Source organism: Podarcis gaigeae, assembly GCF_964106915.1.
Source record: "Podarcis gaigeae genome assembly, chromosome: 1".
Lineage (NCBI taxonomy): Eukaryota > Metazoa > Chordata > Lepidosauria > Squamata > Lacertidae > Podarcis > Podarcis gaigeae.
Window position 1 is genome coordinate 30,384,556 of NC_139678.1, and position 21,509 is coordinate 30,406,064.

Consider the following 21,509-nt stretch of genomic DNA (forward strand, 5'->3'; position numbering starts at 1 on the left):
CAGGCAAGTAACAAATGTACTACTGGGGGGGGGGGGGGAATGCTCCACATCTTTCTAGACAAACAGACAGAAACGAAAGTGTGAATATATCTAACCTGCTTGGAAAATGTGGTATCTCCACAACAGCAGCTCTACCTAGTCAACAACTGTTTGGATTGTGCACTAAAATTGGGAAAGTACACTGACCTCACAAATGTTCTTACATGAAGGGGCCTCATCAATATGGAGATGGTAGCCTGAGAATTAATAAATTGTCATCTGGTGTAGTTTGTTATTATCCTTCCTGTTAATTCTTCCCAGCTGCTGGGTTAGTGGAGCAATCCAGACAGAGTTTCCTTAATCAGCAGCATTACACTGTTTGTGCTGAATCAGGCCCTGGCAGATTGTGCAGCCAGTGAGTGGGGTAATCCCTGTTATGACAGGCCTCCTTCAAGAAGGGCACCACTGGGATTAAGATTTGCTGAGAAGCAGTATCCAAAGACTGACCTCCTTTCCCAAGTACCCATCAGCTGGAGTTTTCTCAGTTCAAAGCTAAAGCTATAAGATAATCGCAAGCATCTAAAGATACATTAATTTACACCAATAAATCAATAACTGCATTGGAATTCTGATTGAAAGTGAGGAGTCTGTTGTAAACTAGGAGTCCTCTCATAACCTCTATTTTCTATTGAACTCGGGTTCTCCTTGAGGCTGCTTCGCATGGTTAAAAGAGCAGCAAAAAACACGTGTGTGTGTGTGTGTGTGTGTGTGTGTGTGTGTATGTACTATTCCCACTTCAATTTGTTGTTTCTCGTAATGTGCAACAAGAGAGGTACATCCCTCCAAGGCTGCTCACAGGTTAAAGATTCCCATTGCATTTTTATTCCATTTGCAAAATGTGGGGACTGAAGCTGCAAAATCTTGGGGGGTTTTTTACACCCAAAATTTCAGAGTTCCTCATCAGACAATGGCAGCTTCCCTGTTGAAAAGGATAAACTAGTGCCCATGACGGTAAGTTGCTACAACCATTTTTTGCCCCCCAACCTTAGCTTCTTACCTGGGATGTGCTTTGCCCAGCCAATGATCACCACCAGCTCTCTGTCTGCCAAATCACAGAGCGTGGTCAGAGCTTTTATGTCGCTCTCCGGCATGGTAGGGTCAGGCATAGCATAAATCTTTTCCGGCTCTGCCACTAACAAGTGGGAGACGATCTTGGTCACTGGAAATTCCAAAGCAGAAATCAGTATGTGCATCTGATGAACCTACGCAAGTAGCTTAAAACTCCACTGTCTGAAATAAAGGTGAGATTATTTTTGCTTGGGAATGCCAGGTATGTAGGAAACTGGCTCCTGCCTGATCATACTGTTTGTTCCTCTAGCCCAGTATTGCCTTCTCGGAGTTGTGAACAGCTCTCCAGAGACCATGGCGGAGGTCTTTCTCATCACATGCTACCTGCTCCTTTTTAAACTGGAGGCCCCAGGGATTGAACCTGCAACCTTTTGCATGCAAGGCATGTGCCCTACCACTGAGCTACGATCGGTCCCTGATCCTATCATAGATATTTACATGTGTTAATTACTGATATACCTAAGCATCCTTTGCCAAGATATAACTTTCCATTCTGAACACTCTGCATATTTCAACTGATAATTGTTTTACCATGTATTCTGGCTAATTAATACTGATAGGAAGCTCACATATGGACATTCCGGCTGGAATAAATGGGGAATCTTCTGACATGGGGGGAAATGCAGGGGAAACGGCTTAAGGAAACACCCCTATGGAAATTAAAATAAAGTATGGTCTATTTCTCATGTCTGCTGCAAATATTTTCCCAACTTTCTATTGTAAAATACTGATTTTTTGGAAAGTGAAGTGGCTCTTAGGGTGTTTGAGTCCACTGGTACATTAATGGAGGGGACCTCATCCTGTTCTGACCACTCTCTAGAACAGGGGTCAGCAACCTTTTGCAGCCGTGGGCCGGTCCACCATCCCTCAGACCATGTGGTGGGCCGGACTATATTTTGGGGAAAAAATATGAACAAATTCCTATGCCCCACAAATAACCCAGAGACAAATGTTTTGTGTTACTGGGAAGGCAGGAATTCTGTATTGATTTGCTATGGATGTTTGTATGTGATGCCAATAAAAGGTTTGATGATGATGAAATAACCCAGAGATGCATTTTAAATAAAAGGACACATTCTACTCATGTAAAAACACGCTGATTCCCAGACCATCCATGGGCCAGATTTTGAAGGCGATTGGGCCGCCTACCCCTGCTCTAGAACATGCAGCTGATCACTGGTGCTGCAGGACCAGCACAGAGGGTGCAGTCTGTGTGGCTTGGCTGAACTCTGACAGAAGGTAATCTTGGTGGGAAGGGTGATCTATCTTTTCCAGGGATAGTTTCTCCACCTCAAACCAAAGTGCTAGTAGCTGGGCAGACATTAGAATAAGATCTATGAGCAATGAAGCAAGGCCTTCCAGAGAACTAAGACCCTTTACCATTTTTGCTTAGGAGTGCACCGAAGATGTCTTAAGTGTAAGGTATCAAAGCAAAAAGCACAGGTATCATACAGGTATAGGTACCAAGGAATCTGATAGGCTAAATCTCCCTCACTGAGTTCAGACTCAGTGGCAAGCTCAGGATTTCCTCTGAATAATAATAATAATAATAATAATAATAATAATAATAATAATAATGTATTATTTATACCCCACCCATCTGGCTGGGTTTCCCCAGCCACTCTGGGCGGCTTCCAACAAAATATTAAAATACAGTAATGCATCAAACATTAAAAGCTTCCCTAAACAGGGCTACCTTCAGATGTCTTCTAAAAGTCTGGTAGTTGTTGCTCTCTTTGACATCTGGTGGGAGGGCGTTCCACAGGGCGGGTGCCACTACCGAGAAGGCCCTCTGCCTGGTTCCCTGTAACTTGGCTTCTCGCAGGGAGGGAACCACCAGAAGGCCCTTGGCGCTGGACCATGTGTGAAATGCCCCAGTAATAGATTCTACAATGCATGGAGCATAGAGATCTATGATGAATAGGTTGCCAGGCAGCTAGCAGGATCATGCAAAGCTGGAGAATCATCATGGTGAGATGGGTAGGCCATCATCTTCACCTGCAAGCTGATCTCTTGTAGATTTAGGGAAAAGCCAGGTGCTCCCTTAAACCATGTATCTAAACAATTGCCCTCGGTTTCAGTTTCAGAAAAGTCTCAGAGGACACTAACTCATGCGGCTCCCTAATTAAGACAGCTGAGAACTGGTTTCTTACGAGGAACACTCAGGGAGAACAGCACAACCCCATAGCACTATGTTAGGGGAAAGGAAATTGAGGGCTTGCCCCAGGCAACAGAGTGTGATACCGGCACTTACATGGCTTTTTGGCTGGAGGAGGAATCTGTAAGCTCAAATAAGTGCTGCTCTCGGAATCCAATCTCCTTTTGTACTTTTGACGGCCTCCACGAACTCGATCCAGGCGGACCCCTGTAGGCAAAAGAGGAAGGAAATCTTAAGGCCTTTTTTTGGTGTGGATTCAGATATGTTTCCTTATTCTTAACAGGTATATTTGTATGCACATGCACTCCTATTGATTCCTATGCACGTGGGCTGCAGTTCTAACTACGCATCCTAGGGAGTAAGCCTCATTGAGCCCAATGGGATTTACTTCTGAGTAGGCATGTTTAGGATTGCGCTGCCAATGAAGAGAAAAACTGATAAGATAAATTGACTGATGGAACAATCCCTCCTGGAAGTGGTGCAGATAGGATAGAACTTGAGATGTCCGTTCACCCAATTCTGTCTGGCTGTACCAGTGGGGGGGGGGGATAACCACCCAATAACATCACGTATGCAAATCATGATGGATGCTTAATAAATAGGATGTCTGCAGGGGCCCTTAGAATGAAACTTTTCATTTACTCAGTTTCTGCATTCACACCAGGAATGGGTGGATCTGTCAATTTTGGTTTGTCTCAGTTTTTCAGTTTCCCATTCTTAAGTTCAGTTTTCCACATTTCCGCATGGGGTTTTTTAAAAAAAAAATACACACAAAAATCCTCATGAAAATTCATCAGCATTCTAACACAAGTTTCTCCCAATTCACATCTTTCTGTATGCAATTTTACCTAATATACACATTCCTGCAAATCACTTGTGTCCTAATATAATGCATTTTTGTATGCTATCTTCACTAAACAGGTGTATTTATAGACATTATTTATCCTGCTATGTGCATTTTTATACAATTACGTGGCTGGGGAACGGTGTTGAAAATTCAGAGAAGTATGGATTTTGAAGGATGGCTGTGTTTCAGTTTGCGTATTGTTTCGGTAAGTACAAATTAGGTGGGTTTGCTTTAACAAAATCTAATTTCTCCCTCATCTGTAGCCACCAGCAATTGGCCTGATGTGAGTCTGTCGGCTGCACCAACCTGGAAATGGCATGTGGGGGCAGGAGGAGACATTATTTTCCAGTGCAACCGGTGGGACTCCAGATGTAGCAGTTGCTCCACTACTCTGTTAAATCCTGCTGCCACCCACCAGCAATTTGGATTGCTCTGTGAAATATCTTTCTTAAAATATACACAGATATCCCTTCTCCCCCACCCAGTTGATGAAAAAAGGGACAAAAACAAACAATGCATTTTTAAACATCAGAGCTTCTTCCCTTTTCACCCTCCTATTAGCATCTCAACCCAGTGAGGTAGAAATGTTTCTATAGTGTTTGTGAAATAATATCCAAGCAAATAGAATGACAGGCAAGACCCAGTTCCCAGGAAACCAACCTGACTAGCATTGAATAACCCAACACTATACAGGCAGCCTGTCCTCATTAGTACCATTGGAATAACTGCACTCTCCAAGAATACTCTCCCAAATCATGCACTTAAGATCTTGGCCATGATCAAATGAGCTAATGGGTTACACCAAAGTGTTGCTGTTTTTGTTATGCATATGAACACCACTTATCTGCAACTTTACCGGCACAATGAATTGGATGCTCATTTGCACACTCTAAACTGTTTTGAGGTGTGTGTGTGTGTGTTTACACTCTAGTGGTATATAGAATTTGGGAAATAAATGAATAAATTCATTATAAAAACCCGTAGGGCTCTCACACCCTGGTCAGGGTCAAAGAAGTGTGCAGACATTCACTCTCCCTTTTAACCCACTGAATCTATGTCATTTATTCCCTAACATTTATATACCATTTGATTATAAAAGAAAACAACCTCACAGTGGTTTACAAATATGTGGGATGGGGTTAAAGTGGGACTGAGTCCAGTGGCCATGCCCACCACTGCCACGTGTTTGGCATTGGTGTGAAATGGGCCTTATTCACTTTGTACCCTTTTGCACTAATATTGAGCCTTCAGTGCTAGGGGCATGGCCAGCTGATGCTCTGGCATTGGGGGGGGGGGACATGGCCTGTATGCGTGGCCCTGCTTCTCCCCATATCTTCACTGGACGAGTGAGGTGCGAATGCCTGTAGGGCGAGATGTACACTGGTGTACACTGGAACACCAGTGAAACTAATTTCCACTGCAAGTCCCAAGTGTGGAGTAACAGGGCATTTAGATATAGCAAAAGGGAAAAGGTGAGGAACCAGTGGAGGGAGTTATGCTATTTTTACCAAGCAGAATCATGCACATATAAGCGTGTTGTCCTCGGTGCTTGGCTAGGAAGGTGGCTGCACAGGTTGCAAAGGTATTAGGCACCCTCAATCAGATTAGAGAAACACAAAAGGACTTAAGTGCATTAAAAGAGATAAGCAAGAGAGAGGGAGAGAGGGAGATACAAGGAGATTTACCCTCCATCCCTCTTTTCCTTGCTGAGTAGATATGTCTATTCATCCAAGGACATTAGCTCGTTAATTTCAAAGGAGAGACTCTGTTCTCCTCCTGTCCCTCCATCCTGTTTGACACTCCTTCAGGCAAGCACTTTAAATAAGGTCACAGTTGTTGTTTCATCCAAACAGTCATCATCATGGCCAGCGTTAAAGAGACAGTGTGTGCAGACTAAACCCTCCCGCTCAGCTGTTGCTGTTGCTATGTAGAGGAATTACTATGTGCTCTAGCAGCAAACCCCACCATTTATTATTATTATTATTATTATTATTATTATTATTATTATTATTATTATTATTGAATTAAAACCCCACCCATCTGGCTGGGTTTCCCCAGCCACTCTGGGTGGCTTATAGCACATAAAACTATAAAACATTTATATGCTGAACCTACAGTGTAAAAGACACTGACGTGAGATCCCTGCTCCAAAAAGCTTACAATCTCTGCAGAAATGAAAGGCAGTGCAATCCAGCGGCTAGGAGGTAATATTTGGCAGGGTCCTGAGCTGTTTAATAAACATATCAGAATAGTGAAAAGAAGAAACTTCTTTTGCTAATGCATCTGAGAAAGGAACGAGAGAGAAACATGGGCCGTGCTAATTTTCCATAAATGATGCAACCACATTGATTTGGGGATGAATGAGGTGCTGCTTGGTGGCCTGGGGAGGTGGAATAAGCTTCGCTGGCTGGCGACTGGGGCCGAAGCTCTGTGGCCTGCCCTCACCACTGAATGCAGGGCAGCTGCTCCTCTCCGCCCTGCTGTGTTCAGTGTGGCAACTTCTGAGGAGAAATGCCCCACTGAAAGGCAGGGAAAGGGTCAGCCAAGGCCATAAGCCTCCAAAGGTTGCGTGAAGCAGCTTGTTTTCCTTTGCTACCGGCCATTGGAGTGGTGCCACTGAACTCCTCTCTCTAGGCTCCTCTGCCCTAGGCTTTTTGGCGGGAACCAGGCTGTGGTGTCATCCTCACCCCCAGCTAAAGGAACCCAAAAGAAGAAGAGGGGGGGGGGAGTTTGGATTTGATATCCCACTTAATCACTACCCGAAGGAGTCTCAAAGCAGCTAACAATCTTCTTTCCCTTCCTCCCCCACAACAAACACTCTGTGAGGTGAGTGGGGCTGAGAGACTTCAGAGAAGTGTGACTGGCCCAAGGTCACCCAGCAGCTGCATGTGGAGGAGCAGGGAAGCGAACCTGATTCACCAGATTACGAGTCTACCACTCTTAACCACTACACCACACTGGTTTCCCCACACACAATTTTAAAAAATAAATAAATGTGGTGATTTTGGTGGAGAGGAGAAAGGAACTGAAAGTGGGGGGAGCTAAAGGTGAAAAAATATGTTTTAAAAAGTTCTAACTTGGTCAGACTGCAGGAGCCTGGCCTATCGACTCACAAGCAGAGCAAGAGGTTGTATGTTTTGCCTGTTTAGTCCTGTAGGAGGCGCCATTCCAATGGGGGCAATACCACCTAACTTCATGTAAACAGGATGATCAATAGGATGCACCATGCTATCCTGTATAGCTTGGGGGACTGGGAAACATGGCATGAGGACACCTGCAACCTGCAAAAATGAGTGGGTGCAAATGGCTTAATTTTTCCAAGCCTCAGAGCCCTATCTGCCCTTCAGAACCCCTTTGCCCCAGGAAAAATGCATTCAATGCATTTGCAAGAAAAAATGCATTTGCAAGAAAAATTCATTCATTGCTTCTATGAAAATGCGGGAGAGGCTGCATTCACAAGGCAGATGAAGAAAGCCCAGTTGGTGGGATGGTAGAGGAAATGGTAGGGATGGGGGTGAGGAAAACAAAACAACAAAAAATCAGTTCTGAGGCTTGAACAGAAATGGAAGTAGGATGGATATGCTGAGATTTGCAAGATCCATGAGGATATCAATCACAAATTAAGTTACAGTAATTATTCTGCATTTCACGCCGGCTACTTGAGTCTGAGGTTTGACAGCAGTGCAGTGACAGCACTAAATGAAAGTGCCCTATAGAAGGCAGACAAAGACGACGAGGGAAAACGCAGCACATGTGAGTCATACCGTCCAAATCAGTCTAGTTAAAGTTCCTTGACAACACAGTCAGGTCACCTGCAGCTGCAGAAGGTTCGCTGCTGTCTGAGATGGGGAGTTGTGAGTAGACGTTAAAAGGTCTCTAGTGCGGCTTGGTTGCTTCACTAGACTGAGAAGCTATCCCCTCATTGCACCATGAAGCAGTTCCAGTTTTGGTTTAGGACTGCTTATTTGGGGGAGTGGAGTTACCTAACATACCAAGTTGTCTTACCCTGTTCCAATTCGCTTACTTGCCGATTTAAAACAAAACAAAAACCCAACTACTCAATAGTCATTTCTGTGAAGCACTACATGGGCATGCATTAAAAGAATACAGGCAGAGAATGAAATGCTAGACTTTCCTCTGGGAAACAGCGTGTGCAACTCTGTGTCTGTGTTGTGTGAAGCAATAGTGAGTATAGAGCTGAGGCAAAATTTCTCGTAAGAGTTTTTTCAGGGGAAAAAATCTCAACATTTTCTTTCCTGCGCTCTTTCCCAAAGAGGGCCATATTGCTGAATATTCTCCACCATTTATGTGCTGCGTTACCATCTCCCTGCAACCACGTGACTGAACAACACTAGGTTTGGGTCTTTGTGCGGGATGCAAAATGACTGCTGGACAGTCAGCAGTTTTGAACTGCTGGTGACATTTTTGTAGGGCAAATATGTCGCCCCTCCCCAATGTAAAGGTAAAGGGACCCCTGACTGTTAGGTCCAGTCGTGGCTGACTCTGGGGTTGCGGCGCTCATCTCGCTTTATTGGCTGAGGGAGCCAGCGTACAGCTTCCGGGTCATGTGGCCAGCATGACTAAGCCACTTCTGGTGAACCAGAGCAGCACACGGAAACGCCGTTTACCTTCCCACCGGAGCGGTCCCTATTTATCTACTTGCACTTTGATGTGCTTTTGAACTGCTAGGTTGGCAGGAGCAGGGACCAAGCAATGGGAGCTCACCCCATTGCGGGGATTTGAACCGCCGACCTTCTGTTCGGCAAGCCCTAGGCTCTGTGGTTTAGACCACAGCTCCACTCGCGTCCCTATATATGTATATATATGGTACCAATTAATTTCTAGGCAATGGTATCTTTAAGACAGAAAGACTAGCAAGGATGCCATTTATCTGGCCCTTGGAGCCATCACTACATGCAATATTGGATGCTAGGGTGGGGCTATCTGCCCTGGCAGATGTGTTACTGATGCTTTCTGGGAGGGAAAGGGCAGGGGCAAGGCAGTGGGGAGGTCAGTACCATATGTTCCAGCGGAGCCAATAGAGTGTTCCTGCTCACAGTCTCCTTGCCTTTCCCCTCTCCCTCCCAATAAGCAGCAGCGGCTCCACCACCAGGCGGTCAGGTAAGTCCCGCCCCACAACTAGCTGACTATGTGTCAACCAACGCAGAACTAGAATTGTACAACTTAAGATGCCAAGGGCAAATGGAAGCAGCAGCTCCATAGTTGCATGTTGAGCTACAGATCCCGTCACGGGGATTCAAACCTCTGACCTTCTGATCGGCAAGTCCTAGACTCTGTGGTTTAACCCACAGCGCCACCCGCATCCCTCCCCCAATGTATCGTTACCCAAAGAATGGCTTTTGAAGGCAGGTGAACGTAATGCAATGCAGCTTCCCAACCTGCATGCTGACACTATTTGGGAAAAGCTGCTAAGAATTTCTCCTTGTAGTGTTTTCACTTTTTGCTTTCTTCCTATTAATTCTCTTTTCTGGAAAAAAAGACTTTTGATGCACTTCCCCGGTGTGGGGGGGAGAGTCATGGTGGCTTCAGATTCAGCCTTACCTCCTGCCTTGACTAAAGCCGTCAGTTTTCTAATCATCCTGTTGGTGCCACTCATGTTCCAGAAGTCCTTCGAGCAGAGCTGTGCCAGTACCAGCCCTCTGCAGTATGAGAGCCATTCTACTGATCTGTTTGCTCTCTCTGCCTTTCTCCAGCGCAACCCTGCCAAGAGACATCTGTCCAACAAGTTTGAGATCAGATGTCCCCTCACTGACTTGATAACATCAGGCTTGGGAGGTTTTTTTCTTAATGGAAGGCAAATAATTCCAGCTTCGGAGCCCCCCTCCCCCCCCTCTACATGCTGGATGTAGGCCCAGTCTGTCGGAAGTAAAAATAGCCGAGTGTGCAGAGGAGGTAGCACAAGCAATCAAGTTTAGTTTCTTTTTTCTTACCCGGAGACTAAAAATACCTCTAAAAGCTCCATGAAGCAAAGCCCTAGACAGTGGGAAATGCAGCCCATTTGCTGTCATATTGAATTTGCAGGCTGTGCATCCTTTTCCATTGAGTCCCTATGGCAGGGTAGGTCTCCTGACTTTCCATTCTGTATTCGATCCTTGGGGTACCACATACCCGTATGTCTGTCTGCATTTCTGCTTGTGTGCTTTTGTGTGTATATGTGTGTGTCCGTATTTGAGTTTTTCTGCATGGCCAGTTTAAGGAGTCCCCATCACCTCAACTGTTCGCAACTTATTGCATCTTACTGCATTACTCGTCTCTGCGCTTTTTACGACAAGGGTGTGTCTGGCTGCTTTGAAGATATGAAGCCGAGTTCTGTTACATAGCAATGTTTGTTGCTATAAAACACCCTGCTCTTTTTTTAATGTCTTGGTGCACATGTGGGGATGGGGGTATGTGTGCATGCCCACAGACATATACGCCCCCCCATAGACCTGAAAGTTTGCTGCTCACAATCTGCTACCTTACTCTTTCACTCGGTATGGCCAACCCTGCTACATCCCCATTGCCAGGCTATTTCCTACCATTAAAATCCACACTGCTATACAGAACACCATAAAAGCATTCACCAGAAGCAGCATTTTATTATCATTATAGCCAAAAAAGAGAGTGCACATGTGGGATATCAAATAAGTCCGAAGAATCATATCATTTCCAGGGTGCAAGACCACCTATCTTCTGGAAATGGCCTAACACAGGGACTGGGAGCCTCCAGGCCTCCCTATTTGGCCCTACAAGGCTGTTTTTCAAAAACCATGTCCATTTGCCCCACACCTGATATCTCAGAAAGCAGGATTGAACTCCCCATGCATCAGCTGATGAGTGAAGAGTTCAATCCTGCTTGGTCATTATCTCCCCCTACCATCATGGGCCAACTTTGACAGCTGGGTGGGACCACCCACATGCCAATCATTTGACATCATTGTGACATCAGCTGATTGACAGGTGAGTGGTCTGCCAGGGAAAAAATATTCCCCATCCCTGCCCTAAAAAACCCAGATTGCTATAAGAGAGAGGATGCAGTGGAGCAAATCCTACATCAAGCATCTGGGACATTGGAAATGGTTTAATAGTAATCAAATTTGTTCTTAAAACTAGCGCTGAATAGTACATTTCCAGCTCAGTTTTGCATGTTCATTCATAAATCCAATTAATCTGCAAATGTTTTGTTAACCCACAAAATATGTCTCTGTGTATACATTTCATCCCAAAATATGCATTTTAAATTTATATTGATACATTTTTTTTAGTCAATGGGTATATAGCAAAATTAGGAGACGTGCAACCTTCTAATGATAATTAGATAATTGTGACCAGCACTTCAGTCTCGGAGGTGATGAGGCCAGTTTGCATCAGAATTCACAGAAACTTAATTCCTCAAGCATCTCTCCTGACAACATATCAGCATTGTTACAAACACAAAAAAACACAAATTGTTTTTCAAAGCGCAATTGTCCTTCAGTGGGAGAACTTTCCTCCGTGTGCTTTGTTCACCTGAAGTATGCAGAAAAGTGGTATTTCTGGCACGGGTAGAAGCAGAATACTCTATAAATACAAAGCCATTAAACCCCATGCAGCCGCAACCTGATCAGGGCCGCCTTTTAATTTCCTGACATGAGCTGGCCACTAACCCAATTACCCAGAATCCCCGGAGGAGTCCTCATCCTTCCCAGGAAGCACAAAGAGAAAGTGCAAGCATATTGCATGGATGTCAGCAGAGCTTTCACTGAAATCAAATATCTTTCAGAAAATGCACAGAATGGAAGGGGGGTTGGGGGAGGGGGGATCCCAGGGAACACTTGAGGAGCAGGGGGCACTTCTTGAATGGTTGTGCTCCACCGAAAGATACTTAAAGAGAAAGCAAGAGAGACAAAAATAACCCGTTCAAATTAATTCTTTATTTTAGCTAGCTGCTTGCATTACAGCAGTCAGTATAACAGAAGTGGATTTAGAGTACTAGAGTGTGCTGTTTTCTGTTTAGTCGCAGTGTAAGAGAAAGGAATTACACATTTTTTCCCTGACACTGGTCCTCTCTGCTTCTAAGAATGATGTCAATCAACATTTGATGATCTCCTTCTACGGGTCCACAATAGAAAGTGTGTCACGGTGTGGTACGCTGGTTTGACATCAACTGATAGGAAGTGCCTACAGAGGGTGGTGAATACAGCATGAGATATTATGGGCTGTCCCATGAATCCGCTGGATGAAATAGCAGAAGAACGTTGCCTCAGGAGAGTGAGGAAAATTCTCAAGGATGATTCACACCCTGGCTGGCACTTTCTTAAACTCCTGCCCTCAGGCAGAAGATACAGAAGCATCATTAGTCACACCAACAGGGTAAAGAACAGCTTCTATCCATGGGCTGTTAGGCTGCTGAATGAAAAGATAACAACAGGGCAACTGACTTTCGGGTTTGGTGGGTGTGCGTCAGTAAACGAGGGGAATTAAGACTAAGAGTGGGGGGTGCTGGTGTAATCTTACTGTATACAAGTTTTGTACAAGTGACAATAAAGTATTTCAATTTCAATTCAAGAACTATATGGCATGCAGACGTTGAGCAGCTGAAACTGATCCTGTCAGGGAGGTGTGGTCAATGGGGAAGCATCCCCAATGAAATTAAGCCTTTTGATGCAGGTGTTAAGTCAGAGGGGTCCTGCAAGAGAATGTGTTACAGTGACAGACCCTCCAAGTGACCCTATTTTCCAGGGATAGTACCAGATTTACAGAAGCCGTCCCGGTTTCTGATGTGATCCTGGAATGTCCTGCTTTTCCTTAGGTCGGAAAATACGTCTGTATTTTCACTGGAGAAATGTCGGAGGGTATGCAGCGAGCTGTGCTCACAATCTGCTGGATGGAAGGAGGAAATTTCTTAGAGGCTGGAATGAATGACCTCCTTTGCTGGAGGTATTTTAGCAGAGATGGAACGGCCATCTATGAGGGATGCTGTGATTGCACTCTGCACAGTGCAGTGTTGGAACAGATAGCCGCTGAAGTCCCTTAAAACTCTAAAATTATATTGTTAAGCTACACCAAGTAGGAGTGGAAGTCTATTGGAGGGTGGAATTCTGGGAAGGAGCAGCTGGGATTTGCTAGTTAAAGCAGTTAGCAGGTTTGGGATTAGAGTAGCAGGAAAATGGGGTTCTTAGTGTCATGGATGTTTGAGAAAAGTGGATTAGCTGTGATCACGGAAGTGGTTAATACATTATTTCTCTTAGTTTTGAATTATTTTTGTAAATTCTTGTTGCCTAAGCAGCTTGCCTTGTAATCTCGGGTTCATGATTGGATTGTTGTTGAGTTTTATCTTGTAGAAATATCAAGAGAGAGAAAGGAAATATATTCACTCTCAAATTAAGCTTAATGCAGCTAACCTCTTCTCTTAGCCTTTTTAACCCTGTCCTCTTCTGCTAGCTTTTCCTCTTAGTTCGATGTTTTCTAATCGGTTTCTGCTCACATGGTTAGATTTTAGTTCCTCTCCATTTCCTATGCTTTATTCCTATCTGTGGGAGAGTAAAAAAGATTTTGAAAGGTGAAGAACCTGGTAACTTGTATTGTTAACACTGCTTGCTAACACAATGAGATAAACGTAATGGAAATATTATTCGACTTTCTATGCAATTCAGGGTGGGGGGCAGGTTCACAGGAAAGGAAGTCAAACATGACCTCAAGTCAAGTGTTTTGATGTGAAACGTAGCAGAAATATTGTTTAGGAAATTCTGAAATACAAATGAATCGGGCTTCAGACAGGTCATTATTTAAGAGTAATGATCCAAGACGTTTAAAATTAGAGATTATTGCTCATGATGAGTTTAAGGTGTACAGATATTAAAGCCAGCAAGGAAAATTTAAGGACACCTTAACCCCTTGCATCATCCTGACTTTCTCTCTTCTGTTTTGATACAAGTTCAGAAAGATGATTTGGATAAGACTTTTTAAAGAAAGGCTATACTGTACTCTGGAGAGTCTTTATAAAGCTTTTGCTTATTACCACTATGTCACTACTGTTGTTTTGTACATTTAATAATTTATAGTTATCTATTACAATTATTTATAGCCTGCCTTTCAGGATTTAAATCATTATTTAAGCCATTTATAGACAGCTTTCTATCAACAGTTCTTGAAGCAGTATCCAAGTACATAAGTATACAATAAGCACAATCTCTACTACAATTAAAGAAAAAAAAGAAAACCAAAGCACACAGATATTGAGACTTTTAACAATAATTGTATTGTCAATATCAAGACTTTTAACGATAATTGCATCAATATAAAATTATTAAATGTTTATGCATATATGTGTCCACCTAAACAGGAAAGTAGTCAGGTTTTTAAAAAGCCCCTGGATCTACTTTCTCACACGGCTATCAGCAACCTTAGCCTGAAAAAAAAGGGGGAAATTCCTTGAGAATTATTTTATTTTATTTTATTGCCATGCATTTCTGTCACAGTGATTCCGCCTTTGCTGCCTCTGTTTCTTGTTTCTCAGAGGTCTTTGCATGCCTGCTCCCCTCCAGCCCTTCCCAAAGAAAGGCTTTTCCCTGGAGGGAAAATGACAACAGGATTCATTCTACTGATCGCACAGGCTAAACATAACCCGCCAATGTTTAGCTGTGTGTGTGCTAAGCTCTGCCCATGCCTGCTAACCCAAACCGCCTGAGCTGCCTAATGCAGAGTAAATGGACAAAACAGCATTTTTCTGCACCAACGCTTTGTAAGGTCACAATCGCAAGAGAATGACCTCAGTGCATGATCAGAAACATGCAATTTGATCTAAGAAAGCCTCATTCAAAGAATTCACATTTGAAATGCGACCTCGCTTACTGTCATTTTCAGTCTCTTGTCTCCCTGCCTGCCCACCAAATAGATAAAATACTAGTGAGTTTGAAGAGCCAAACAACTCTATTGTGTTCCAACATACAAGATTCCAACTTTCAGCACTAGTTGAAATATTTCCTACAGGGTGAGTTTCATATTTTAGAATTCTAAGAATATTATTATTATTATTCTGCCCATCAAAATATCTCAGGGCAGTTTGCAAGAAAAAAAGAGAGCTATATATTTATTAAAATAACATTACAAAGTCTTCCCTTGACTTTACCAGTTCAGACTGTAGGAGGAGTTACCTCTCTAGTTATACCTATGCAGCACATCAAAGAGAAAGGTACTCGGCTATGCCTGTTCCTGATGTCCTGGTTTTTTCCATATTCAAGGAGGGCACTGTTGCTGCTTTTAACATGGGGGGACATTCAAAAATATCAACCTCCACTTGGCAGTCTGAAATGCTGTCTACCAAATGATTTTGCTGGATGTGTAGCTCAGTTTTAAGGTTTTCCGTTCCTAGTCTAGACTGATACCATCATCATGTATCAGATATATATGTATATAAAAAGGTAAAGGTACGCCTGACCATTAGGTCCAGTCGCGGACAACTCTAGGGTTTCACGCTCATCTCGCTCTATAGCCCGAGGGAGCCGGCGTTTGTTCGCAGACAGCTTCCGGGTCATGTGGCCAGCATGACTAAGCCGCTTCTGGAGAACCAGAGTAGCGCACGGAAACACCGTTTACCTTCCCACCGGAATGGTACCTATTTATCTACTTGCACTTTGACGTGCTTTTGAACTGCCAGGTTGGCAGGAGCAGGGACCAAGCAATGGGAGCTCACCCCGTTGCGGGGATTTGAACCGCCGACCTTCTGTTCGGCAAGCCCTAGGCTCTGTGGTTTAGACCACAGCGCAACTCGCGTCCCTATATATGTATATATATGGTACCAATTAATTTCTAGGCAATGGTATCTTTAAGACAGAAAGACTAGCAAGGATGCCATTTATCTGGCCCTTGGAGCCATCACTACATGCAATATTGGATGCTAGGGTGGGGCTATCTGACCTGGCAGATGTGTTACTGATGCTTTCTGGGAGGGAAAGGGCAGGGGCAAGGCAGTGGGGAGGTCAGTACCATATGTTCCAGCGGAGCCAATAGAGTGTTCCTGCTCACAGTCTCCTTGCCTTTCCCCTCTCCCTCCCAATAAGCAGCAGCGGCTCCACCACCAGGCGGTCAGGTAAGTCCCGCCCCACAACTAGCTGACTATGTGTCAACCAACGCAGAACTAGAATTGTACAACTTAAGATGCCAAGGGCAAATGGAAGCAGCAGCTCCATAGTTGCATGTTGAGCTACAGATCCCAACCTTTGACACCAAATGGATGCAACAGTGGCAAATCCTTGTAGGAATAAAGATGGTTAACTACAGGTAAGAAGGCTGGCATGTTAAACACGTGTGCGCTGGGCTTATATATCAGGTTTGACATAGAAAGTTTCCCACACTGTGTTTTATCCACATGCTGTAGTGAGTTTCCACTCTGCAGCGTCATGAGGGAAGAAACTGAGATGGCCCGGGCACATGCATTCCCTGAGTTGCACTGCATTGATTAGGGCTCTCTTAAGCAAAGTGGCCAGGATATCTGAGAAACCTATTGATTGCTCACTCTGCTCCCTTCCTGCCTCTGTTTCTCAATCGCTTTCTGCATTGCCACAACAAACCCCCAGTGCTGGGTACATCACTAGGATAGTCTTTCACAGTCTTTAAGGATTCATTTGGAGCCTTCCTCTCCACCTCCCCCTGGCCCCCGTCACCATAACCTGACAAAGACAGTCTCTATTTCTGGCAAATCTTCTTAGGCTGCAGTCTGATCCCTGCTTACTGGGTTGGAAGGCCCACTGAATTCAATATGACTTAGTTCTGAGCAGACATGGTTAGGATTGCACCACTAGTGTGTGAGCTCTATCACACAGCTCCTAACCAAAGTCCTACCTAAAGAGGATGAAGAAGGAAGCTTCTTCATCCTTCATGGACTAGACTGCTGCTCACTTCTTCTTCCTTCCCCAAAGCCCTTGCAACTCATCTGAGGCTCAGGAGAGCGTACAGCCATTGTCAGATGGGCTTCAGACAGACAGCAAGGGTCTTTCAGCTTGTAACCAGCAAGAGTCAACAAACTCTGCCAGTAAGTTTGAGGGAGAAGCAGATGTTTGCTGATGCCAAACAGAAGAGAAGCTAGAGGCAGATGCCTGGAAATATCCAACAAACTTGTTTAGAGACTTTCTGGAGTAATGTTGAGTCATGATTTCAGTAACTACTGGATTCGTTAGACATGCAAGCTCCAAATAAATCTAACTGAGCTATGATGGCAAAAATGACCTTACAGTAACTTCAAAAAAAGACAACTCCCAATTATATTATTTAGCTCTGGGCACTTCGGAGATGACATTGTGCTCAGCTGGACTCTATTTTTAGTCTGTGTGAAAATGCCCCAAAGAACAAAACACCAAACGGGGAATCTCGTTATCCCTTTGTTAAGAAGATCTGTGTTTTCACTGGGATTTTCACCAGAACTTTATAGTAAGTGACTGGTAATAGGTCACAAGAGAAAATCAAGATTTTAAAAACTAGAAAATAAGAAGAAAGCTATCTTCTATAACTGCCAGAATTGTTGTTACAGTCTGATGTGATCCTGACGTCTCTGGAGATGGCAAAAGCACATTGTATCACTTTCAAAACAGCAAGCAGCGGAGAATTATTTAATGTGGCATTTGGAAGTGTTGGTGATAGGGGACAATATGACGAATAGGATCCCGGATTGAGAAACATATTACTTTGAATATCAAGGCTCTCTCCTGATCAGTATGAGGTACTTCTCAAGGGAAGCACTTGGAACTTGTAAGGTTGACCTGGATATAATACTAGAAAAATGTGCACTTGGGAACAACCCTGCCTTGACTGGGAGATTGAATGGATGATCTAAGAGAGCCAGAGGTAGGAAGAGCCAATGAACCCTTCATAAACTAAAATCCCCAGCCAATTCTGCATCTCTGTGCTGAAAGTCAAACAATTTTGGATTTGTTCTTCCTAGAAAATTGCTGACTCCTTGGAGACTAAATACCACAAAACTATTTTTTCTTGCCTTTATTGGGCTTTTTAAAGCCATTGTATTGACTGAATTCCTTTTATTCTGCAAATAATATTACTGCAGATAATAATAGTAATAACAATGCTACAATGATTGTTGCTAGTAGTTGCAGACTTTATAGCAGTAACAATAGTTCATGGCTACCTGCATACAGATGTATATTATCATAGGATGGAAGTATAAATGATCATGACAAGCAACAACAATCTAAGGTCCTGGCAACAGGCATGTCCGGAATCACTACTATTAATGGTTGCACATATAATATGATTACATGTTCAGTTAAAGCAGTGTGCCTTTGGAGCAGTGTAATCTAAACTTCAGTGCTGCAAAGCCCATATGAGATAAAGAACTGGACCCTAAGTGGATGCTGGAATGAATGTGGTTTGAAGCTGTAAAGGAAAAGAGCAAATCAGAGTAAGTAAAATGGAAGAATCCAAGGGACTGAGAGAGAGTTCATCTTTCCCGGCTTCCGAGGGACAACACATCGCTAGGTCACTCCACCACCTTCAAAGCAGGCTAATTTCTCTCTCTGAATCCATCACCATCCTAATCTAAAAGCAAGGTCACAAAGGGTCACAGGCCTGAGCTCACCAATGTCAGGAGAGCTCCAGTCGAGAGAGTGAGCGAGAGGCAGAAATTTAACCTCAGATAAGATCTGTCAATCAAAGGGCAAAACAGGGTTTAAATCTACATTACTAACAGCACTAGCTTTTTATCACTCTTGCAACACCTCAGAGGAAAGCACTATGGCTTCCAATTCATCTCTGGCTTCCACAGATGGCAGCCTGCCTGCTTTGGCTGAAATGTGCTGGGCTGGAGCACTCTCCAGTGCTGATATCCTTTCTGTGTGGGTTAGGCTGTGAGGCAGCTGTGCTTTTCCAAGTACATCGATGCAGAGAGTTACAAGTGCTACATTTCCTCCCTGTCCCCCCCCCCCCCATCCTTCCATTCTGGAGGGAGCCCAGGGAAATGAAGCTTTGAAGCCAATCCATAAGAATGTGTTTAATTGCCATTGAATTCCCAGTGGCGCACCTTGAATGGATGGATGGGGGGGGGAGGAGGAGAGGAGCACAAGGGGATGAGCCAAGCACTGTTCAGACAACACTGAGCAGATCAATAGGTGGGGTGAGATGGTGGGCTGAGCACTGCAGGGCAAAGGAGACCACCTGCAAAGGGACAAAGGCCTCTCTCCAGCCAGGGATGTTTATCTCCTCAGAACAAATGGACTATGATCAAACTTCCTTCCCAGTCGTGCCTAGGGATGGGGTGTATGTGTGTGAATTTGATTCAGTTTGCATCAGAAGGCCAGCTAGCATAACACACACTTTCTGAAACAATACAAGAACCGAAACACAACCACCTTTCAAAATTCACTCTTCACCAGGTTTTGTAACGCAGTTCTCCAGTCAAGTGATGTGTACCAAAAGACATGTAACGGAGTTTTTGTGTGCATAAAAATGCATGTCTTAAACTGGGTGGAGACATACAAAAATGCATTCTATGAGGGGAAAATGCTTTGCGAAAATGTTTATAGTAGGTGAGATTTGCATTACAAAGCAAAGACGTTTTCACAAGGACTAAAAAAAAAAAAAAATCCCACCAACTGATATGGGACTGAAATGGACAGGTTTACTCAACCCTTCTCATTCTACCCACACATTCTTCTGCAAACACCCTAATGTTCAGTGCACAGTTCTGTTTTTACATGTATGGAATCTTATAGTTTGTAGCATGCCACTTTTGTAAATGATTCTTATAAAATAAATGTGTACAAATAAATGGGGAATGAAAGGAATGATTCTTCAGCCATTTTTAAGTGTCTATAAAAAAAGAGAAAGGGAATGCCACTGCTCAGATGACTCCCCCCCCCTTTTTTTTTTTAAAGGAAAAGGCATTTTTCATGCGTGGAAAATAAGCCAAGTGCAATATGCACATATGCATTCTTCACACCTGACTGTGGTGTGTTAGGTTTCGGTTTGCCTACTTTTAACATTTTCAGTCAGGTCAGGAACAGAATTTCACTTTAACACAACCGGCATGTCATTGTGTTCTTTCCCTTGGTCACTCAGAATTCGAACCAACTCCAGCTGCTTCCTCCTTCACATCAAAAGCATAATCTGGCCTCAGTCAGAGAGAGAGGTGAGGGTTTTTTAGGTGTTGGCAAATCGACAGAAGTCATGCGCCCGGCTCGCCTTACCTTCTTTCAGCATCCCCACTTTGAGACATTTCATGAAGCGACACGCCTGGCAGGATTTGCGCCTCCGTTTTGTGATTTCACACTCATTGGTCGCCGGGCAGCTGTATTCAATGTTCCCTGCAAAGACAAAGAGGGGCTCACTAAGGACTAGCACCAAATACAGTGGTACCTCAGGTTACATACACTTCAGGTTACATACGCTTCAGGTTACAGACTCCACTAACCCAGAAATAGTGCTTCAGGTTAAGAACTTTGCTTCAGGATGAGAACAGAAATAATGCTCCGGTGGCGCGGCGGCAGCAGGAGGCCCCATTAGCTAAAGTGGTGCTTCAGGTTAAGAACAGTTTCAGGTTAAGAACGGACCTCCGGAACGAATTAAGTACTTAACCTGAGGTACCACTGTAGAAGAGAATATGACTGCAGGCTTTTATGCCCTCAGAAGTATTCTTCAAACAACAAAAAAGGAATCACTGCTTTGACCAGTGCCATTGTTACACGAGCCCTTCTACAAATTGGGCAGATGTATCAGTTTTGATTTCTCACTTGTTTCTCAGTTTTCCAGTCCTAAATTTAATTATCTACATTGCCACATCAGTTTGCAGGTTTTTCTTATGAAAAGGGAAAGTCCCCATGAAGATTCTTCAGCATTTTAGTATGAATGTCCTCTAATCATTTCTAAAATGCATATGTTTGTATGCACTTTCGTCTAATATGCACATTTCTGCAAAGCAATGTCATGCATTCTTGCATGCCATTTTCACTAACTTGCATTTTTATACATGCATTTTATCCCAGTACGTGTGTGTTTGTAAACATTACTTGGCTGGAGAACTGCATTGTAAAATTCAAACAAGTGCAAATTTGAAGGATGGCTGTTTTTCGGTTCTCGTATTTCTCAGGAAATGCAAATTAGGTAGTACATGAAAACTGAATCAAATTTCTTTCCCACCCCTAGTTCCTGCAAATAAGGCTTACAATCTACATTTAAAAAATGAAGGGAGGTGGTCAGAAGTTTATAAATTCATGAATAGTGAGGGTGAGGTGGCAGAGGAAGAACAGTGAAGATAAAGATTCTAGAAAAGATTTCTTGCAAATGCGGTTCTGACATTACCCTTTCACATATATGCAGAAACACACACACACCTATGGCATGTCTTTTCAAAGTACTTTGAGAAGAGAAACCTAATCAGTGGATATGGTCTTGAACCCAAGTTTCTTTATG

At 43.6% G+C, this 21,509-nt stretch overlaps 1 protein-coding gene across 3 annotated transcripts in view; it reads right to left on the reverse strand.

Annotated features, from left to right (window-relative positions):
- The window catches only part of ESRRB (estrogen related receptor beta), a 101,112-nt gene that overhangs the window by 12,413 nt on the left and 67,190 nt on the right, over positions 1-21,509 (reverse strand). For all 3 annotated transcript variants that reach the window (XM_083735690.1, XM_083735689.1, XM_083735691.1), the window contains exons 3-5: positions 20,288-20,404; positions 3,362-3,472; positions 1,037-1,198 (exon numbers count right to left, since the gene is read on the reverse strand). In XM_083735690.1, the coding sequence (XP_083591816.1) occupies positions 1,037-1,198; positions 3,362-3,472; positions 20,288-20,404 (390 nt within the window). The remainder of the gene's footprint in view (positions 1-1,036; positions 1,199-3,361; positions 3,473-20,287; positions 20,405-21,509) is intronic.